This window comes from Danio rerio, chromosome 2, assembly GCF_052040795.2.
Source record: "Danio rerio strain M-AB ecotype USA chromosome 2, GRCz13ab, whole genome shotgun sequence".
In the NCBI taxonomy this organism is placed as follows: Eukaryota; Metazoa; Chordata; class Actinopteri; order Cypriniformes; family Danionidae; genus Danio; species Danio rerio.
In genome coordinates this window covers 45,039,924-45,060,000 of record NC_141022.1, presented here as the reverse complement: position 1 = coordinate 45,060,000, position 20,077 = coordinate 45,039,924, and the positions used below count along the sequence as shown (strand labels likewise).

Sequence of the window (20,077 nt, the reverse complement as noted above, 5' to 3'; positions counted from 1 at the left end):
CAGCTGTTTTAACATTTGTTAAGACTAAATCAACAATTTTTACAGTTCTGAAATAGTTTGATGACAAGAAGGAACTGTACATGGGTCAATGGTATTATCATATTGAAATATCAGTGATCCCCAACCTTTTTGCTAGGCAACCATCAACCATTTTCTCAGAGGCTGACAAAACATTGCTGCCACTCTGATACAAGTTTTATTTATGGAGAAAATTACCAAGCACTACAGTGTTTGGGTGTTCTGTGTTTGTCTGAGATAATTACTCTATTGAAATGTTAATATTCCATACACGCTGAAGCTGATCGGTCAGTTCTTGTCAGGTGACTTGCGGTGGGCTCCCGCATTCAATCAACTGTGTGCGTTTAGAAGGCGCCAGATCTAGAAAAGATGTCATATGCGAACGTCATTTGCAGTTCACGAGCAGTTGATCTTGCACAGACATGGTGGATTCACCTGATTTGTGGACAAATGGGTTGCAGATTTATTCCTTGGCAGTTTGGGGGTCCTTCACTGGGCCTTTCCCCCTTAGCAAATAAGAAACTTTCCACAGACAGCTGTTTCTTACTCATTTTTCTGTTTGTGGGTTAAATTTGGATGCTCAAGTAACCAAGATGTAAGCAAGAAAATACGGTTATTTTTCAAAATAAATGATTTTTCAAAATAAAATACTCGGTTGCCATACTCGGATAGTAAATAAAGCAAAAATAATGAATGATTTCCTGTGCAGCCCGGTACCAATTGATCCACAGACCGGTACATGTCCACGGTGTATATAGTAAATGGAGATATAAAGAATTTACAATGTTTATTTTGCTAGCACACATTGTTATTCTTTAGATGAACAATTGATCCTTCCAAGTTAATCCACTAAAGATTACCAAAACAAACATTTATTTTCAATCAAAGTTTTAACATATGCTTCCACATTTGGAGTGTTGGTCCTTCTCTATTGTCTTCAGTTTGATGACTAGGGCCACCATATTGTTAAACACACCCCTATAACTCTTAGTTTGCTATGACGGAATAATATTATACAATATTCTATATCAGATGGAAGTACATCAACATTTCAAGAAAGCAGCTTATGTTAAACTTTTTGTCAGGTGAGGAACCAAATATATTTTGTATATGAGCAATTCCGGCGCTATGGATGTGACATTTGCAATAAAAACTCAAAACATAAATTCATGTAGAAAGCACATGTTAACATTATATAGAAACTTTTGTTTATATTTTCCAGAATAACTGACCACAGAGTTATAGGACCAGAAAAATATCAATCTGTAAACATGTTTTGTTCGTTAAATTAGGAAAATAAACATGCATCAAGGATGTGACAAAAAAAGTCCTCAGGTTTACAGTGTACAGCATACTTTGTAGAAATTTTGTGAATTAAACTGCACAACCCAAAAGAAACAATAATAATCAAAAGGATACAAGTTGGCTCACTATAAAACTAAAATGATTGGTTTGATTTTATTTAATATTGTTACATTTATGAGGAAAAAGTGTCGTTATGGATGTGACATCTCTGCGTTATGGATGTGACAGATGAGAAATTGCCACTTGTGTGACTTTGGTAAATCAAATAGAATAGTTTGAAAACATTGACAGACACATTTTCATATTTCTTAAGTACTGTAAAATACTTGCTTACCCAAAAATCTGATAAACGGTTTCCAAATCTTGGTGAAAACCTAATTTTTTTTCATGGCAAGGTTGACATTTTCATGGAATTGTTCATATACGTATATATTTTGTATTGTCAAGTGTTCTAAAGACTTGTAATAACCCCCAGCAACACTCAAGGGTAGTGCAGCACGATATTGGAAAAATCTGACATTGTGATATTTTGTTTTTCTGCAATGTTAATTGTTATACAGTTTCCCCAGATGGTTCGATTTTGGAAAGAAATAATTAGTTTAGATTGATTGTGGTGATTTTGTAAGGGTGTGATTCATGTATAAAAAATAAAAAGATAAAATAAACAGTGCTTTATGGTTTCCGTCGAGTCAAAAAGTGTTCAGGTACAGAAATTGAATAATGAAGTGTAAAATAACACTGTATAGTCTTCATTGTATTGGTTCAGTAAAATTATTCATCATTAAATTTACATATTTACATTTTTGTGCCAAAATGCTTTAAACTCTCTTGCATTGCCTTTAAAACACATGCTAATGATAAAGTTTCTCTCTGACTTTACAAATCTCATGTATTCTCAGTTGTTGTGCTTCTCAACTATAATCCCAACTCAACATTGCATGTGCTGCGATGTGACTATTGTGGACACATGCATTGCGATACCGATGATAAAATGATATATTGTGCAGCCCTACTTTAGTGTTCAATGTGGCAATGTAAATATGTTATATATTGCTTATTGTTCTGTATTATATTGCTTATTTTTGATTGGCCATGATTTATTATATTTCACGATTTCATCATTACCAGTAAACCTGCGGATGTTCCAGTATGTGAGGTCAACAGCTGCCCGAGGGGTCAGGATTAAATCGTTTTTCAAATGCAAATCACACAGCACTGTACTCCTAGTCATACACATGCGAAGGGGATTCTCACTGTAAAGCCTATATACGTATGGATGTGGCCAAATTACCCCTGCCTTTGTCTCTCATTGTCTTCGCCATTAGGATTTGCTTAATTGCCCCCAGAGAAGAGCTGAGTGTTTAAGGGAATCTATTAACATGAGAATGTAGCTCCCTCCAATTAGCATCAGAGGCACGCGTAAAGCTCGGCTCATTGTAATCGCATTGTTTGTCTCACAAGGAAGTGGCATGATGTCATTGGGGCAAACCTGCAGGTGGTGTTTGAGGTTGCGTAGGAGTGAACATGGAAAAAAAAACACCACAGTTTATTTGGCTTCCCTTTGGAAATTAAAGTGCTGTTTGAAAGTTCATTTGTTTTATTTTGTTTTGTTTATATATACAGTTGAAGTCAGAATTATTAGCCCCCTTTTGATTTTTTTCTCTTTTAAATATTTCCCAAATGATTTTTATCAGAGCAAGGAAATTTTCACAGTATGTCTGATAATATTTTTCTTCTGGAAAAAGTCTTATTTGTTTTATTTCGGTTAGAATAAAAGCAGTTTTTAATTTTTTAAAACCCATTTTTGGGACCAAATTATTAGCCTCTTTAAGCAAATTTTTTTCGATAATCTTCAGAACAAACCATCGTTATACAACAACTTGCCTAATTACCCTAACCTGCCTAGTTCACCTTATTAACCTTGTGAAGCCTTTAAATGTCACCTTAAGCTGTATAGAAATGTCTTGAAAAATATCAAGTAAAAAAAAAAAAAAAAAAATATATATATATATATATATATATATATATATATATATAATATTTTGTATTTCAGCTTTGCAAAAATTTTTCTACACTGATATTAAGAAATGTTTTACAAAGAACCAGTTGGGCGTATTTCTGGAAGACCATTTGGCACTAAAGACTAGTGTACTGAAAAAGAGATAAAAATTTGGCTTTGGCATCACAGAGAAATGAAGAAAGTAAAAAATAATAGAAAATGTGCCACCCAAGTTGTCCAAAGCATGGGAGAATTTTATGAAATACTTCAATAAAGATCACATGCGTATCGCATTTTATGTGGCCAGGTTGCCATGCATAGTGCAAAGAATGCTTCAGTTGAAGAGTTCAGATGCAAAACCCTTTAAATCCATCAGACCTCTTTTTTTGTAATTGAGCATTTTCTATCAGAGTCCTATAGTTAGTTTCAGAAGTTTAATTTTATAGTTAATGATAAGGTTATTAGCTAGTAAATAAAATAGCTTTTTTTTTTGTTTGTTTTTTTTAAAATGTCATTTAGACAATTACAAGGTAAAATGTCTTTTTCTGTCAAAACCTGCTAAATCTACTTGTGCTTTTTTTTTTTTTTAAATCCACCTATTGGGACAAGAGATTGGACAAGATAGTGTACTTAGTGGAAAAATCACTAAAGGTGAAATTCAAAATTATTTTACCAAACATATTACACAAACCACCTAAAATTTTAAATGCATAAGTGTTTCAAGTAAGTGGTGGTTCATTCCGCTGTGATACCCCTGATAAACCAGGGAAAAAGCAGAAGAAAAATGAATGAATGAAATCTGTCAAGAAGGTTTGTGGTGTGAGCGCGGGCCGTCAGGGGAGACGGGAGGGGGGACAAGCGTGCTTTGGCCTGGTTCGAGACAACTGTACCTAGTGTGAGTACAGCCTTAATGTAAGTAGAGCAATGTAAACATTGTAATCATTGTAAACTAAGCTTGTTAGATTCAAATAATATAGTGTAAAAACATTGTGAAACATCAATATCTGCAATGTCCATTTATATTAAAAGCTTATTAAGTGTATAGGTGATGTGAAGTAATATAAATAATGTATAGTTTTATACATTTTATTTATCTTTTCAAAAGTAGCTTAAATTAGCCAGTAAAACACAAGGTTTACTGGGCAAAAAGGGGATGTCTCATGTCATTCATTCATTCTCTCCATACTCAAGGTCTTGGTCACTTTTCCATCTCTTGTTTATCCTCGTTGCATCCATGTAGGACAGAAGAACACACCTTAACTTTGTCTCTCTTGTAACGGAGTTGCCGTTTAATGTATAGTAAATCGGACTTATTTAAAGTAGCGTCACTGCGGAAAAATGTTATGAATGCATGCTACACTTCCGACTGTAAAGCGTCGGAGTTTTGAGGTAAGAGATGTTTTTTTTAATTTTTTTTTTATTTGCCATTCACTGACAGTCGGACAGGCTCATCCAATTCATCGAACTCCGGAAGCGGAATAAAACAGTCGCCCCATAAAAGCCGGCCTATCAGCACGCTGCTAAATTGAAAACATATGATTCGATTCTCAGCTTCTGATTGGTTCTCATCACACAGCTGCTTTTGCTGTCAAAGGCAAGTGGAATTTAGAGACTTGCCAACAAACTGTTAATTCTGAATGAGCTGACCCTGCGATTTAGATGATTAGAAGCAAATCTATTTGTTGATCATATACTACGTGCCTAAAGCATTTGCTCAGTGTCATTATCTCATTTTTGGCGGAAGTGGCGTTTAGTGGCTTTTGCATCTGAACTCTTCAGTTGATTCTAGTAGCTCAAATGATTGTTTTTTGGCAAATTACATTCTTTACATTTTTAGGTGAGATTTTCCCTACATTATTTTAAAAAAATTAGACTTTTTAAAGCTTTGTGTCCTAATGTTATAAGTGGAACATTTAATAGTTACTAGTTTTTCTACACAACCACGAGAAACTTTTAAATGTAAATGCTTACTTACCTCCCAATAACAAAATAAAACACAAGCGTAACCATTTGAATCTTTTTGGCCTGAGACTTCTGGTCCCATTCATTTCCATTCATTTTTTGTTGTTAAAAACAGCTTGTTGTGCTGCTTGATATTGCAAACTGATGTTTTCTTATAATAATACTTTGTCTGTATGGTCATGAACACTCTTGTTTGTAGAGCAAGCAGTTTGGCTGTTTTCTGCCATCTATTATTTCTAGTCATTTGTCCCATTGAATTGGAAGTTCTAAAACAATAAAAATTAAAAAACAAGCTGCACTGCCGCATTGAAGAATAAGGACAAAATTTTAAGTAATTTAAGAAACTGTTTTATTTATAATTTATTTTTATTAAAATTTGTGACAAACCTGTTTGCTTTTTTGAAATTATATACAAAGTGTTAATCCTTTAATCTAATCTAAAAGTTATCAGTTTTGATATATTTTTAAAATTATAATTCCAAAACAAGTTTAATTATATTGTGAATTTGGATTTCAGTCATTTCTTCGTGGTTTCAGATGTTTTCCCCCACTGTTTCTCTCACACTTCCTATTCTCCTCTTTCCGTCTCTCTATTTTCCCCCTCTCTCTTTTCCATGTCTGTTTCTAGTTTCCTCTTCCCATTAATGTTCCCCACCCCCACATACAAATGGTCCCTCATTTTATCCCTTCTCACTGCTTTTCCTGAGTAACTCTTTTACATGCTGTAGAAATTTCTTTATCCAAATTTTCCAGCAAAATATTTACCATAGTTTTTAGCGATAGGACAAAAGTGTTCATATCAGCAGAATTGTGATGTCTATAACGTCACTAAATAGTTTTGTGGGAAATATATAATATACAGTGTAAGAGCCACATTTCATAGTTTATTGTTAAAGGTAATTATCAAAATTTTTTTAGATAATGTTTTCTTGTTGATTTGTATGTCATACAATTTTAGTTACTTTTTCTACTGTGCATGTGTAGTATGCATGTTTGTTGCACACGTAAGTTGTTAGTGTGATTGGAGAGCACAGGCTTTTGACTGTAAAAGTGTCAAATTGGAGTCAGAATTCATCAAACTGGAACAAACAAGTTGTATATAAGTGGATTGTGATGATTGCGGACGTCATCTGATGTAAAAATAAACTAAGAGGAAACGAACTGGATGGACTCTCGTGTTGTGATCAAGTGAAAGAGCACTAATGCGCATCAAAACTTGTGAAATTATCATAAGAAGGTTACATGTTCTTTACCCTTGATAAAGCGGGTTTATTTTGAGTTTCTCGGTGAGATCAACAGCAGGCGCGTGTCCTGTGGCAGTGGTTAGTCTTTAGCCTTACTGCCGCCGGGCCAGGAGATTTTATAGGTTATCCATTAAATCGATATCTGAAGACCTGGAGCGATCTAATTTGGGCCAGTTAAACAGGTACTTAGTTTCAGTGCAGTAATTAAAATACCATTTGGACACAAACCTTGTTCCCCCTCCAAACAGCCCTGCAGGACCCAAAAGCTCTTAATTGAGGAAATCCCTGCTTTAATTGATCTGTAACCTGCTGCTTGTGCCAGACGGGTGGAATCGGTGGAAATGTGTGTCTCACCGATGGTGCTCAGGTTGACTGGACTTTGTTTTTATAATGTGTAGAATTTACAAAAATTCTTTCTTCATGATCTGTGCTGGCAAAATCACAATCCACAACAAAAAATGATAATTATTACAATTAAATGACATTTTTAATTTATATAACTTGAATTTATGGAAACTAACTAACAAATATATTAATTCTACCAGGGGCAATTAAATCATGGCAGTAGCATCATGACACAACAAACGCATACATTCATACATTTCCTTGTCTGCTTAGTCCCTTTATGAATCCCGGGTCGCCACAGCGGAATGAACCGCCAACTTATCCAGCAAGTTTTCACGCAGCGGATGCCCTTCCAGCTGCAACCCATCTCTGGGAAACTTTTAAATGTCCTCAAGCCAGGATTTGAACACGGGACCTCCTGACGAGCTTTTGCACCATATGTCAACGCGCTAACCACTAGGCTATTGCGCCGACCAAACGCATACAAACAAATATCATTCATTCATTTTTCTTTGGCTTAAATGCCTGTTCACACCTGGACGCTTTTTGCTTGCATTTTCCGTAGACGTTTAACGCCTCGTTACTAAATAAAAGGCTGCAATTTAATCGTGAACACTGCTCTCCAACGTGCAAGACACCAGGCGTATAATTGTAATTTTTAAAGAAACGCCTCTTGCTCATTTCTTTGTTTTGATATGCCACTTTTGTTCACATGTGTGGAGCTGCTGAAGTTACATTAAACAGCACTTGGAGGCGCTCAAGCTCAAAACTGTCAATGCGAGCGCACATTTAAGAAGATACCCTGAGGCGATATAAACATGGAGCTGCTTATTTAAATCCGGAAATGTATTTTGAAAAACGCTGACGATAAATGCCAACAAAAAGTGTCCCGGTGTATACAAGCCTTTAAGATGATTTATACTTCTAAGTCAAGCACACATGTATACTCATGCGCAACTTTCGCATGGTCGTATGATCATCGCCATGGCTGATGCCAGCGCTGACGCACACCTCTCAAAAAATGTAACTAAACATTGCAACGACGTTTGTTTTACACAGCGAATACCCTTCGAGCTGCATCCAGTACTGGGAAACATTCATACACACTCATCCAGGTTTATTTATGAACTAAAATTTTGAGAGGATCACATGCTTATGATTGAACACTGCTCGTCCTGCATTAGCCAATTCATGATTCACCAATCAGACGATTCTTAAGTCCCCATGAATAACCTTAGTTCCATACCACAGCCATCTTCGTTTTGAAGAACCCCCCTTCCATTTCCATTTCCATTTAGTCATTTAGCTGATGCTTTTATCCAAAGCGACTTACAAATGAGGACAAGGAAGCAATTTACAAAACTATAAGAGCAACAATGAATAAGTGCTATAGGCAAGTTTAAGGTCTGTACAGTCTAAGAAGGAAAGTATTAGTAATATTTTAGTAATTTAGTAAAAATTGTATTTATTTTTTTAGTAATTTTTTTGTATTTTTATTATTATTATAATTTTTTTGTGTACAGTTAGTGGTATATCCAGAGAGGCAATTGCAGATTAGGAAGTGAAGTGGCGACTAAATAGTTGAGATTTAGTCGCTTCCACCCCTACTCCTCCTTTCCTAGATGAGTGGCACCCGGGGGTTAGCACTGTTGCCTCACAGCAAGAACGTCACTGGATCTAGTCCTCACCAAGCCAGTCAAGTTTACACGTTCTCTTCATGCTCACATGGGTTTCCCCCGTGTCCCGCGGTTTCCTACCACGGTCCAAAAATATGCAACTTAATTTAATTGATTAATCGAAATCGGCACTATAGACCTGCTCCTAGTTATCTCTTCATAGCACTTCCTATTTGTTCATTAGCTACAACAGCAGGGGAGTTTTTGAGATCTACCCGGGCTCAACTACCCTCTCGTTCTGCAATGGAAGGGGAGGGAGCCCTGGACTCGAGGATTTTATGAGCTCTCTCTCCCGGGTTAGCATGCCAAACACGCTTTATAATCAATCATCAGCTAAGTGTGAACACTTGAACATGTTTAAAATCGATGATCATTACAATGACCCTAATTCAAAGTTGTTTAACCATTTATTTATTCATTCATTCAGTCATTTTCCAATCCAGCATTGGGAAACACCCATATACTCTCATTCACACTCATAAACTATAGCCAATTTAGCTTATTCAATTCAACTATAATAACGCATGTCTTTGGACTGTGGGGGAAACCGGATCACCTGGAGGAAACCCACGTGAACACGGGGAGAACATGCAAACTCCACACAAACGCCAACTGGCCCAGCCAGAGCTCGAACCAGCGACCTTCTTGCTGTAAGGTGTAAGTGCTAACCACTGAGCCACCGTGTGAAAGTTGTTCAATTCATTAGTTAATAAACAGTGTAGATCAAGAATCATCTTAAAATTTGGAATTGTGTGATTTCACACCCCTAATTGCATCTATATTTATTTACGTCATGTGGATTTATATTACAGTTATACTGTATTCATCTGTCTCATTATCTCCTCTTTCTGTTTGCAGTGTATTCTGGGATTTGTACTGTGCCGCTCCAGACCGCCGGGAGACCTGCGAGCACTCCAGCGAGGCCAAGGCCTTCCATGACTATGTAAGTGAATGACAGATCTTTCAGTCTTGTCGCTGGTTTTTGGCGGAGCTGTGCTTTAACTAATGGCGTTTTGCGCTGGGCCGGGCCTCAGACTCAATCTGTTGTTCGAGTATTGATGTGATGGTGTTTAGTGGATGACACACAGCAGATTTGCTTACCAAAGTGTCACAGGATGCAAGTGCTCCATAAGCACATAACGGTTAAGTGAGCTGAATAGAAGCTTTTCGCATGAATTAGTGTGTGTTAGATGCGTTATGTGTGTACATGAGTGTTTCATTCCAGATCCTGTTTCTTCCTGGTTGTCATTTTTCAAAAATGCCCATGGTATGTAATTGTGTGCATTAGGAGGACAAGAATGGGATGTTTATTTCCGTTTATTTTTCCAGCAGCGGCTTTAATAAAGCAGCTCCGCAAACACAGATTTGAGCAGCTTCTTTAATTTGCACAGACAGACATGTAATCTGATTAACATACTGAATGCTTTGCGTTCACAGATGTAATATTTCAGTAACGGTGAAAGGCATAATGAAATGTCAGTTGTTGTTGCTGGGATGCCTGCAGGCGTGAGAGCGGGAAAAAGATAGACGGACGGCTCAGAACCGGTTGACTGTAAACATTTGGTTTATGGATATGTTTGTTGAACTGATGTCGCATAAGGGTTGTCAACTCTATGTTGCAATGTGGTTTTTAATGGAAGTGAATCCTCAGAGCGGGCCTCAAACTAATTGATTGTATTCTACACCAGTGTTTCTCAACTGATGGGTTGCCAAACCTTTTTGAGTGGGTCGTGCTGTTGTTTTGATGCATGACTATTGAAAATGTTGTGTTTGCAATACAAAACATTGAAATAAGTGTGAAAAAGCTTTTGACACTTCTGTAAGATGCAGTTCATGTGCGTATGAAAAACATGTTTGCACAAAGATGAAAGTAGCAAGTCCATTTTCAATAGGATAAATGCAGGAAGGTTGCTGGTTCGGGTCCCGGCTGGGCCTGGGCATGTATTTCCTATGTTGGTGTGAGTTTCCTCCGGGTGCTCCAGTCTCCCCCACAGTCCAAAGACATGTGCTATAAGTAAATTGAATGAACTAAATTGGCTATAGTGTATGAGTGCGTGTAAATTTGAGAGTGTATGGTGATTCCTAGTACTGGGTTTTGGCTGGAAAGGCATCCACCGCGAAAAACATATGCCGGAATAGTTGGCGGTTCCTTTCACTGTTGTGACCCCTGATAAATAAGGGACTAAGCTGAAAGAAAATGAATTAGTGAAGAAAATTATGATCGTGGGATTGCGCCATTATTGCTCACCTGAGTCTTGGTTGTGTGCTGTGCTGTGGTGCCCTCTAGTGTCAGGTATAAATAAAACCTAGATTAAGTGTGAAGATTTTAATTAGGACGTATCGTTACTGGGTCTGGATTATATCCAAAGACTAAAGAATACACAAGACGTGTAACTTATATAGTTTTTAATGGGGAAGAGTGTAACAATCAACGTAATGCATGAAGCCCCACCTTCTAGTAAAGGAACCAATCATTAGTCGTTAGTAAACATTGACGATTTTCTAGGGGAGTGGCTCAGAACATACCTGTGTTTTTAGGACAGTTTCTGCAGATTTTGTGTGATTCGAAAGTTACGAACCGAGATGCCCAAACTAGGGACCTGCGGGCTAAATTTGTCCGATGGTAACCTTTAATTTGGCCCACCATCTCATCTGCGAACAGGGAAAAGAATGATGGGGTGTGTTGTCAAAGCTTGACTTGTGTATTGGGCATTGAACTCCATTGTGTAATGAATGGGATTGTTTTTGTTTTTACTGTGATAAGTTGATTACAGTTTTTTTTTTCTTATTTCTATATTTTTTTATTATTATAAAAGAGTTTGGTTTTTGGCTCTTTATAAAAATTTGTGAGAATTTTTGGTTTAGAAACAAATCTAAAGACATAGTTTTTGTTTAATTTTATTGGTGATTCCAAATATAGAATTTAATTGTCAGCCAGCAAACAGTTTAAGAGAATTTGATGTTTCCCTAATTAAACAAATTGGCTGAGCATTAGGACCGCACAATAATGAAACAAATCTAACAAATTTTGTTATTCTGCGATATAAATTGCGATAGGAATACAATTTCACCAGATGACTTGAATATCTCTATTTGCAAAGTATTGATCATTTTAGACTAATTGGGATGATTCTGTAGGGCAGTGTATCTGCATAAAATATAATAAACAATCTATAAATACAATAAAAAGAAAATATATAATTGATATAAACAGTGATTTGTCCTTTTCTGAGTCTAACAATATTCAGGTACAGCAATTGAATAACAAAAATCTAATTTAATCAAATTAATCGTTTTTGAAGTTACAAACTGGGCCGTTTCATATGCCTAAATGTTTAAAAAAAAATCATTATACAATCACAGGCCTCAAACACACATGCAAAGGATAAATTATAATACAAAATCAAGACTGCATAATCTGCAATGTGACTATTGCAAATGATCACATTGCGATGTCGCTGCTGAAACGATATATTGTACAGCCCTACCGAGCATACCGAGTGAAATGATTTTTGGTCATTGCTAATTGGTAATATATATATAAATACAGTTTATCACTTACTTCACACAACTTTTTTTTTTCAAAACTCACTAAATTTGTGTTCTAAGTTGTATATTATCTATTGAGAATGCTGTTGGTAGAGTTTTCTATTAACCTGGGAGTAGGCGAAAGCTGATTATAGAAAAAACTACAGATACAACAGATAACAAACCTTTTAAGTAAAAACTAATTCTAATGAGTACTGTGAACTTAATTTGAGTAAACGAAGCAATTTGAGCTCAATAAAACTCAACTAATGAAGAGAACTCAAACCAACTGAGTACTGTAAATCTCAATAAGTTAAGGCAACTCAAACGGTTTGAGGAAACTGATTGCTACAAACCATATGAGTCAAAAACTAATCTATACGAGTACTGTAAACTTACTCAATTTAAGTTGAAGTAATGAGGTATAACCTTCAACACCGAGTTTAAAACTCTTTTCAAATGAGTAGAATTAACTTGCAGTACATTTTGAGTTAACCACACTCATTTCATTTGATAAAGTTGACTGTTGAGTTTTACAGTGCACTGTTAATTAGCTGGTGATATTCCTTAAATTAGTTTGTTGAACAAGTATGTTTAGTATTTGAGGACAGTTCCACAAAGCACTCTTCTGACATGTGCTTTAGAAGCTTCAGAAAGACCGAACGAGAGTGATAAAAAGCGAATGTGATTTAATGGCTGGTGGGACGAGGGTTAGTTCAGAGGGCCTGACCTCTAGTCTGTCTGCTGAACTTGACTGCTGCTGTTTATGGAGACGACGGCTCTGAAGGGCCTGCTCACTGTCAGCAGTCGTGTCAACATCTGGAAGGAAACACAACCAACCAGCGTTGCACTGCCTTGTATAAAAACCAAACCAAATATTTGAGTAAAATGTTTCCAGAGGAAATGTTTCCCCCCCTCGGGGATGTGATTTGCAGTATTTTACTAATAGCTCATTGCAAACGCCTCACGCATGTCGTCTCTCACTGATCTTAAATGTATTACTTGTTTAAATGACTTGGTTAAACATGATTAAATATGCCCAGGCCTTTCATTAAAAGTGCAAATATTCCATTTTCTCAAACCAACTGAGCGTTTTCTGATCACAACCCCCCCCCCCCCTCCCCCAACCCCCCTATCCTCCAACATTCTCTTAATCTGCTTAAAAAAGTACTTCACACTAAAATCCTCATGTTGTTGTTGGCTTGTTTGCTGTTTTCGTTTCTCAGTGGATGTTTGGTGGCTTAGTGGCTAGCACTGTCACCTCACAGCAAGAAGGTTGCTGGTTCAAGTCCCGACTGGGTCAGTTAGCATTTCTGTGTGAAGTTTGCATGTTCTCCCCGCGTTGGTGTGGGTTTCTTCCGGGTGCTCCGCTTTCCCCCACTGTCCAAAGACATGCGCTATAGGTGAATTGAAAAAGCTGAATTGTCCATAGTGTATTTGTGAATGAGTGTGTACAGTGGTCCCTTGTTATAATTCGGTTCACTTTTTTGGTGGCCTCGCAGTTTCGTGGATTTTTTAAGTGCAATTTGACATGCTTTTTTTCTACCGCGCATTGTGTTCTGCGTCCTGACTATAGACCATAGTCAATCAATCTCATTATTGATCAATTTCCTCCGTGCCGTGTCTCCTGTACAGTACAAAATGCGTTCAATTTGTCAAATTTGCATCAATCTTTAATCCCTAGCAGTGTGACTCTGAAGAGCTGCACTGTATGTTTGCAAGTTTTCTCCCCACAATGTTGACGAAATATTCTGCACTGTCAAAGGCACCCGAGGTAACACCCAAAAGGCAGTGGAAGATGCTAACCATCGCACAAAAAGTTAAACTTCTGAATATGCTAAATGAAGGTAGAAGTTACACGGCAGTAGGCCGCCTTTACGGAATAAATAAATGAAGATCAAACTTTTCTACGACAGTTTGAACTTTGAGAGTGTTATACCTAGAAAAGTAATACCTGTCTAAGATAAGTTTATAAAGTGTGTAGTGAGGGGTTTTACAGCCTTAAAACATCTATAATAAAAAAAAAGCAGACTACTTCGCAGATTTCACCTATTGTGGGTTATTTTTTTAGAATGTAACTCCTGCAAATAGCAAGAGACCACTGTTTAGCTGCATTGCAGCTAGAAGGGCATGCGCTGCGTAAAACATATGCTGGAATAGTTGGGGGTTTATTCCGCTGTGGCGACCCCTGAAAATAGAGGCTAAGCCAAAGGAAAATAAATGAGGGAATGAATTAAAGTTTAAAATCTTCAATTTAACTTTGATAATTTTGTTATTTGTTTATTTTTAGGTACTCATTTTTGTAATGAATTAGATTTTTAACAATATTTTTTTTGCTTTAGTTTGAAGTTTTATTTGATATTTTTAGGTCGTCATTTTTGTTATTTCTATTTAGCTTTAATTCCTCTGTCAGTTTTTATAAATGAATAAATAGATAAATAAATAATTATAACAAATTAATAATAATAATGTCTTACATTTAAATAGCACTTTTCTGTTTATTTAAAATGCTGTACATTTTTTGTTGTTGTAACTGTTTTATTTAACATTCTGTTTCTTTTTGTTTGTCAGTTTTACAATTTTCATCTTGCATTTTTATTCAATAAATTTGAAAATGAAAGTATTTGAAATGGTTTTAGTTACAGAACACATTTGTTTTTTGTCTGATACATATATTCTCCTTTTCAATAAAAGTCCATGACTGAAAAAAACTCTCTTTAACAATAGCCTTATATAAATTGACCTGTGGCAATTATATAAATTGACCTTTATTTACGTTATCACATGACATCAGAACACTTGTAATATTGTGCATGCACTAAATACTTATTTCTAAGTCTTGAAACAACTATTGTTGTATGACCAATAAATGATTGTATATATTTTTTGGTGTTCCACTGCAAAAACACTTCAGTCTCTCTCTGCCACTGTATCTGTGTACGTGTATGTGTGTATAAAAGGGCCCATGTGGGCTGTAGTGCTTCAGTATCATGTGTGCTGGTCTTGGCAAGGTCTTTGCGGCTACTAGGGTGTCCTTGAGTTCAGTGATTTATCATGTTCTTATTCTGATCCCTTTGCTCTCATGTTGGGTTACAGATCTGTCGAGGCCTGTATGTGTATGTGTGCTCGTGTAGATGCATATGTTTGGGTGTATAAATTAAAGCTGCACAATATTGGAAAAATCTGACTATGCCATATTTTGTTTTGCCATGATATATATTGCGATATGAATATAATTTCACTAGATAATTTGAATGGCTCTACTGGAAAGATTTCATTAATTTAGATTGACGGAGACGATCAAGTCTTTTTCTATACATTGCTTCTGCATAAAATATAATCAATTACAAGCAAAAAACAGTCAGTTATGGAGTCTAACACTGTTGAAGTACAGAAATTGAACAATTAAATGTAAAATAACATGGTCGGCATTGTATAAATAATTAAAATAATGAGAATATTTAATAATATCTTTTCATTTTTAATCTATATATCTATATATCTGTGTGTGTGTGTGTGTGTGTGTGTGTGTGTGTGTGTGTGTGTGTGTGTGTGTGTGTGTGTGTGTGTATTTGTGTGTGACTATGTGTGAAAGTGTGTTTGTTTGTTGACCACGCCATCCTGGCCGCTTCTGTGCCGCAATGAAGACGGTCAGGAATCCTCTCGGCGTAAGATAATGGAATATAACGGTCTAATCCTCTAATCCCGGGAATGGTTGAGGGCTAATCCAGGGATTTTGTGGGATTGGTGTCTTGGCAATGGGGATGGAATTTTGGGACACAACACCTCTAAATGCCAGAGTCGTCTGTGTGCTCCTCACTTTCTGCTGGGCTTAAGGAGTCGTAAAGCTTGGTAATGAGCATTGATTAACAGAGCTGCCGACGGATCACAACACGCTTACACTTCAGATCTGGCGGACGATCCAGGTACATCTTATATCAGTCCTGCTAGAGATGGTTCAAAAGTTTATGGATCATCTAAAAGTAAATGTAATATATCTTGCACAGTTTTTAAAAAAAATATAATTATTACAGTTAATGGAATAAAATAGTTTAGATAATTAAATGATTAGACTCATATTTTTTGTTTTACTACAAAATGTAAATAACAACAAAAATAAGTTATGAAATGTGTACTGTTTATATTAGGGGTGCCCAAACTTTTTCTTTTAAAGAGCCAAAAACCAAACTTGATTGAGCGCTGTGGGTCGAAGTGAAATAAACCAAACCGTATCACATAAAATTTGGTCATTTGTTTGCTTATTATTTAAAAATAACTAGAAAAACTTACTTTAAAACATATTAAATGATCAGGCAGTGTAATTCTAAAAATGTTTTAGAATTAGTTTATTAAAGTAAAATTAAACAATCCCTTTTATAACACAATGGAGCTCAGTACTTAATACACTAGTCGAGTTGCTCCCGTCTTTGCCTTGATTTCTTTACCAATGTCTTATACATTGTCCTCGATCTGTCAAGTGACAGCATTTACATTTTAAAAGTCTGATTTATATGAAACATTTAATTTTAGTTGGCTTTTTTGTAGCTCCTCAATTAAACAAAGAAACAAATGGGTATACATTAAATTTGAAATGGCATTCTCCCCATCATTCTCCCTCCTTTCAGATGAGATGGCGGGCCAAACCAAAGGTTACCATGGGCCAACTTTGGCCCACGGGCTCTACTTTGGACACCTTTGGTTTATATATTCCAGGTCAGTTTTGACTTGATATTGACATTTACAACTTTTTTTTCAGCTTAAAACCTATTGTATCTAATCAGGAATTTTTAATTACTATATTTTCAGCATATTACCATAAACTTCTTACATGTATTTAAATTATAGATTACCACACACGCATAAACAGACAGACAGACAAACAAACCATCAATTAGATAATTAAATAGTCAAATGAATGAATGAATGAATGATTCACAAAAGTCTAAAATGACCAACTTTTTTTGTTTTATCTATTATAAAATAATTTAGAAAAATTCTGGGTAAAAACTAAATGATGTCTGTATTAAGGTCTTGAAGGATTTGCAAATCTCATTCCTCTTTCTAAACACAAAAGTTTAATTCGTTTAAATAATAAAAAAAACATATAATTTTAGCAATTTTAGTTGCACTTGCTTTTATAATCCCTTATTATAAAAAAAACTAGGTGAAGTTAAATAGAAAGCATAATTTTTTGTTTTGATTTTCAGCTGTGTTAGCAACATTTTAAACAGCGTTTTATGTAGTCTTTGTAATAATTTCATGCTATTTTGCGGCCCATTTTAAATTAAGCTTAGTGCCCTCTACTGGGTCCTAGACCCTTAAAGGTGACCTATTATGCCCCTATTTAAAAGTTGTATAATAAGGCTCTCATGTCCCTAGAGTGTGTATGTGACGCTTCAGCTCAAAATACCCTATAGATAATGTTTTCTAAGTCTTTGAAATTGTCCTTTTTAGACTTTGAGTTAAACTGTCGCTTTAAATTCAAATGAGATTAGGCTCTTTTTTTTTTTTTTAAGGGGGTGGAGATAAAAAAGCCTAAGTGTCAACAAAGGGGCAAATTCAAAACTTTAGCGACTGACGGCTGCTTCTCACTCAGGGCTATTTATTCTAATGAAGGTGAGATCGTCACTAATGGGCGGGGCTTTCCCCCTTTGATGACATATACACAAAAACAAAAAAAAACAATAAAAAACAAAATGGATTTTGACCATTAGAGGCAGCCTATATTCATGCACAACTGTGTTTGAACGCCTTATAAAAGTAATTATTGCATAATAGGTCCCCCTCAAGCGAAAACCCCCCCTTTTGTGAACAAAGCATTTAATGCACTTGCTATAGACGCGCTAAGCTTTGAGTCCTGCCTGCAACAAATCACAATCACACCCCCCAGTATGGACATTTCTATAAGCATCCTCTGCATCTGGAGTATTTGCTTTCCAATTAATCATTCTGATGGTTGCCGGCTGCTGTGACGTCAAGAAGATTACTGTAGCATAATATGGAAATTGCCTGCTATATGTTGATTCTCTGTGTGTGCGTACGTGTGTGTGTATATGTGAGTCTGCCTTTCTCTTTTTCCCTTCCCCCTCATTCCCTCTCTCTCTCTCTCTCTCTCTCTCTCTCTCTCTCTCTCTCTCTCTCTCTCTCTCTCTAGGGAAGATTGATTGGATAATCTGGCTGTTTTTCCCCCATGATGCCATTCGGTTGCTGGCTTGGGGGAAGGAGAGGCAGTGCGGGCAGTGTGACGACACACACAAATAATGATAATGAAGGAATGCACACACACACACATGCACGTAAACGCTGTGGAAAATGCAGGAGACGCCAGGCTATTTGTTAAGAAAATCCCTGTGTAAAGAATCTATATTGAAAACTCATGCTCTCTCACCGGCCTTTTATTACCATATGGATATTGGACTCAAAACAGCAGAGCGTTCTGTAATATAGGAGGAATTTTGTTAGCAAACATGGGATGTTTTTTTTTTTTTTTTTTTTGCTTGAATGTGTTGGCGCACTGCCGTGAGTGAAAAGTTAAAGCCACTGGCTGTTTATGATTGCTGTCCAGTGAGGCGCGCATGGCTGTACTGAGCATGCTCACTAGTTAATATTTCAGCCAGACTCACTGGAGTTGTGATGGTGAGTATCAAGAAGGATAACAAGGAGGATTTGGAAAAGAGCTTATGATGGTAAATGAAGAAATCATTCCTGTTTTTGTTCCTGATCCATGTCCATCTGCAAAAAATGCTTTTATTATTTTTATTAGTATTTTTTTAAGTTTTTCTCTCGTTTCTAGTCCAAATATCTAAAAAATCGTAAAATCAAGAAACATTTTTTAAAGAGTACAAAATGTTTTGTTTTTAAAATTAATGTGTAAAATAAATTACATATTTATTTAAATGAATGTGTAAATAAATTGAGCTTTCCCCTTGAAACAAGCAAAATAATCAGCCAAATTAATATTTTTTGCTCACTAGTTAATATTTCTGCTAGACTTACTGGAGTTGACGATGAGTATTAAGAAGGTAACAGAGGATTACAAGGAGTATTATTTGGAAAAGAGCTTATGTTTGTAAATGAAGGAATAATTCCTGTTTTTGTTCTTGATCCATGTCCTACTGCAAAAATGCTTTTATCATTATTATTATTAAAAATAGTAAATATTTGTCTTGCTATATTTTTATTTCAAAATGCAGGATGCTGCTGATGTCCAGGCTTAGACTATGCAAAAACAAACAGGGTCCAGATGGCTCATATACAGTTGAGGTCAAAATTATTAGCTCCCTGTTTTTCCCCCAATATTTGTTTAACGGAGAAAAGATTTTCCCAACACATTTCTAAACATAATAGTTTTAAAAACTAATTTCTAATAACTGATTTATTTTATCTTTGCCATGATGACAGTAAATAATATTTTACTAGATATTTTTCAAGAAATTTCTATACAGCTTAAAGTGACATTTAAAGGCTTAACTAGGTTAATTAGGTTAACTTGGCAGGTTAGGGTAATTAGGCAAGTTATTGGATAATGATGGTTTGTTCTGTAGACTATTGAAAAATATAGCTTAAACGGACTAATAATTTTGACCTTAAAATGACTTTAAATTTTTTTTAAACGGCTTTAATTCTAGCTAAAATAAAACAAATAAGACTTTCTTCAAAAGAAAAAAATTCCTTGCTCTGTTAAACATAATTTGGGAAATATTTTAAAAAAGAAAAAAAAATCAAAGGGGCGGTTAATAATTTTGAATTCAACAGTATGTATATATATATATATATATATATATATATATATATATATATATATATATATATATATATATATATATATATATATATATATATATATATATGCTTTTATATATATGCTTTTATATATGTATCCTTAAAGCAATTGAACTATGGTGCATTTACAAGCAGTCACATTTTATTTAATTTAATTTGCTTTTATTTTATTTTATTACTTAGGTTTTTTTTTTGTTTAGTTTAGCAAAGTTGAGAAA

At 35.5% G+C, this 20,077-nt stretch overlaps 1 protein-coding gene across 11 annotated transcripts in view; it reads left to right on the top strand.

The window, feature by feature from the left end:
- zgc:110158 overlaps positions 1 to 20,077 on the top strand; it is a 147,739-nt gene that overhangs the window by 33,848 nt on the left and 93,814 nt on the right. For all 11 annotated transcript variants that reach the window (XM_087239442.1, XM_087239449.1, XM_087239448.1 and 8 more), the window contains 1 exon segment: positions 9,408 to 9,492. In XM_087239442.1, the coding sequence (XP_087095568.1) occupies positions 9,408 to 9,492 (85 nt within the window).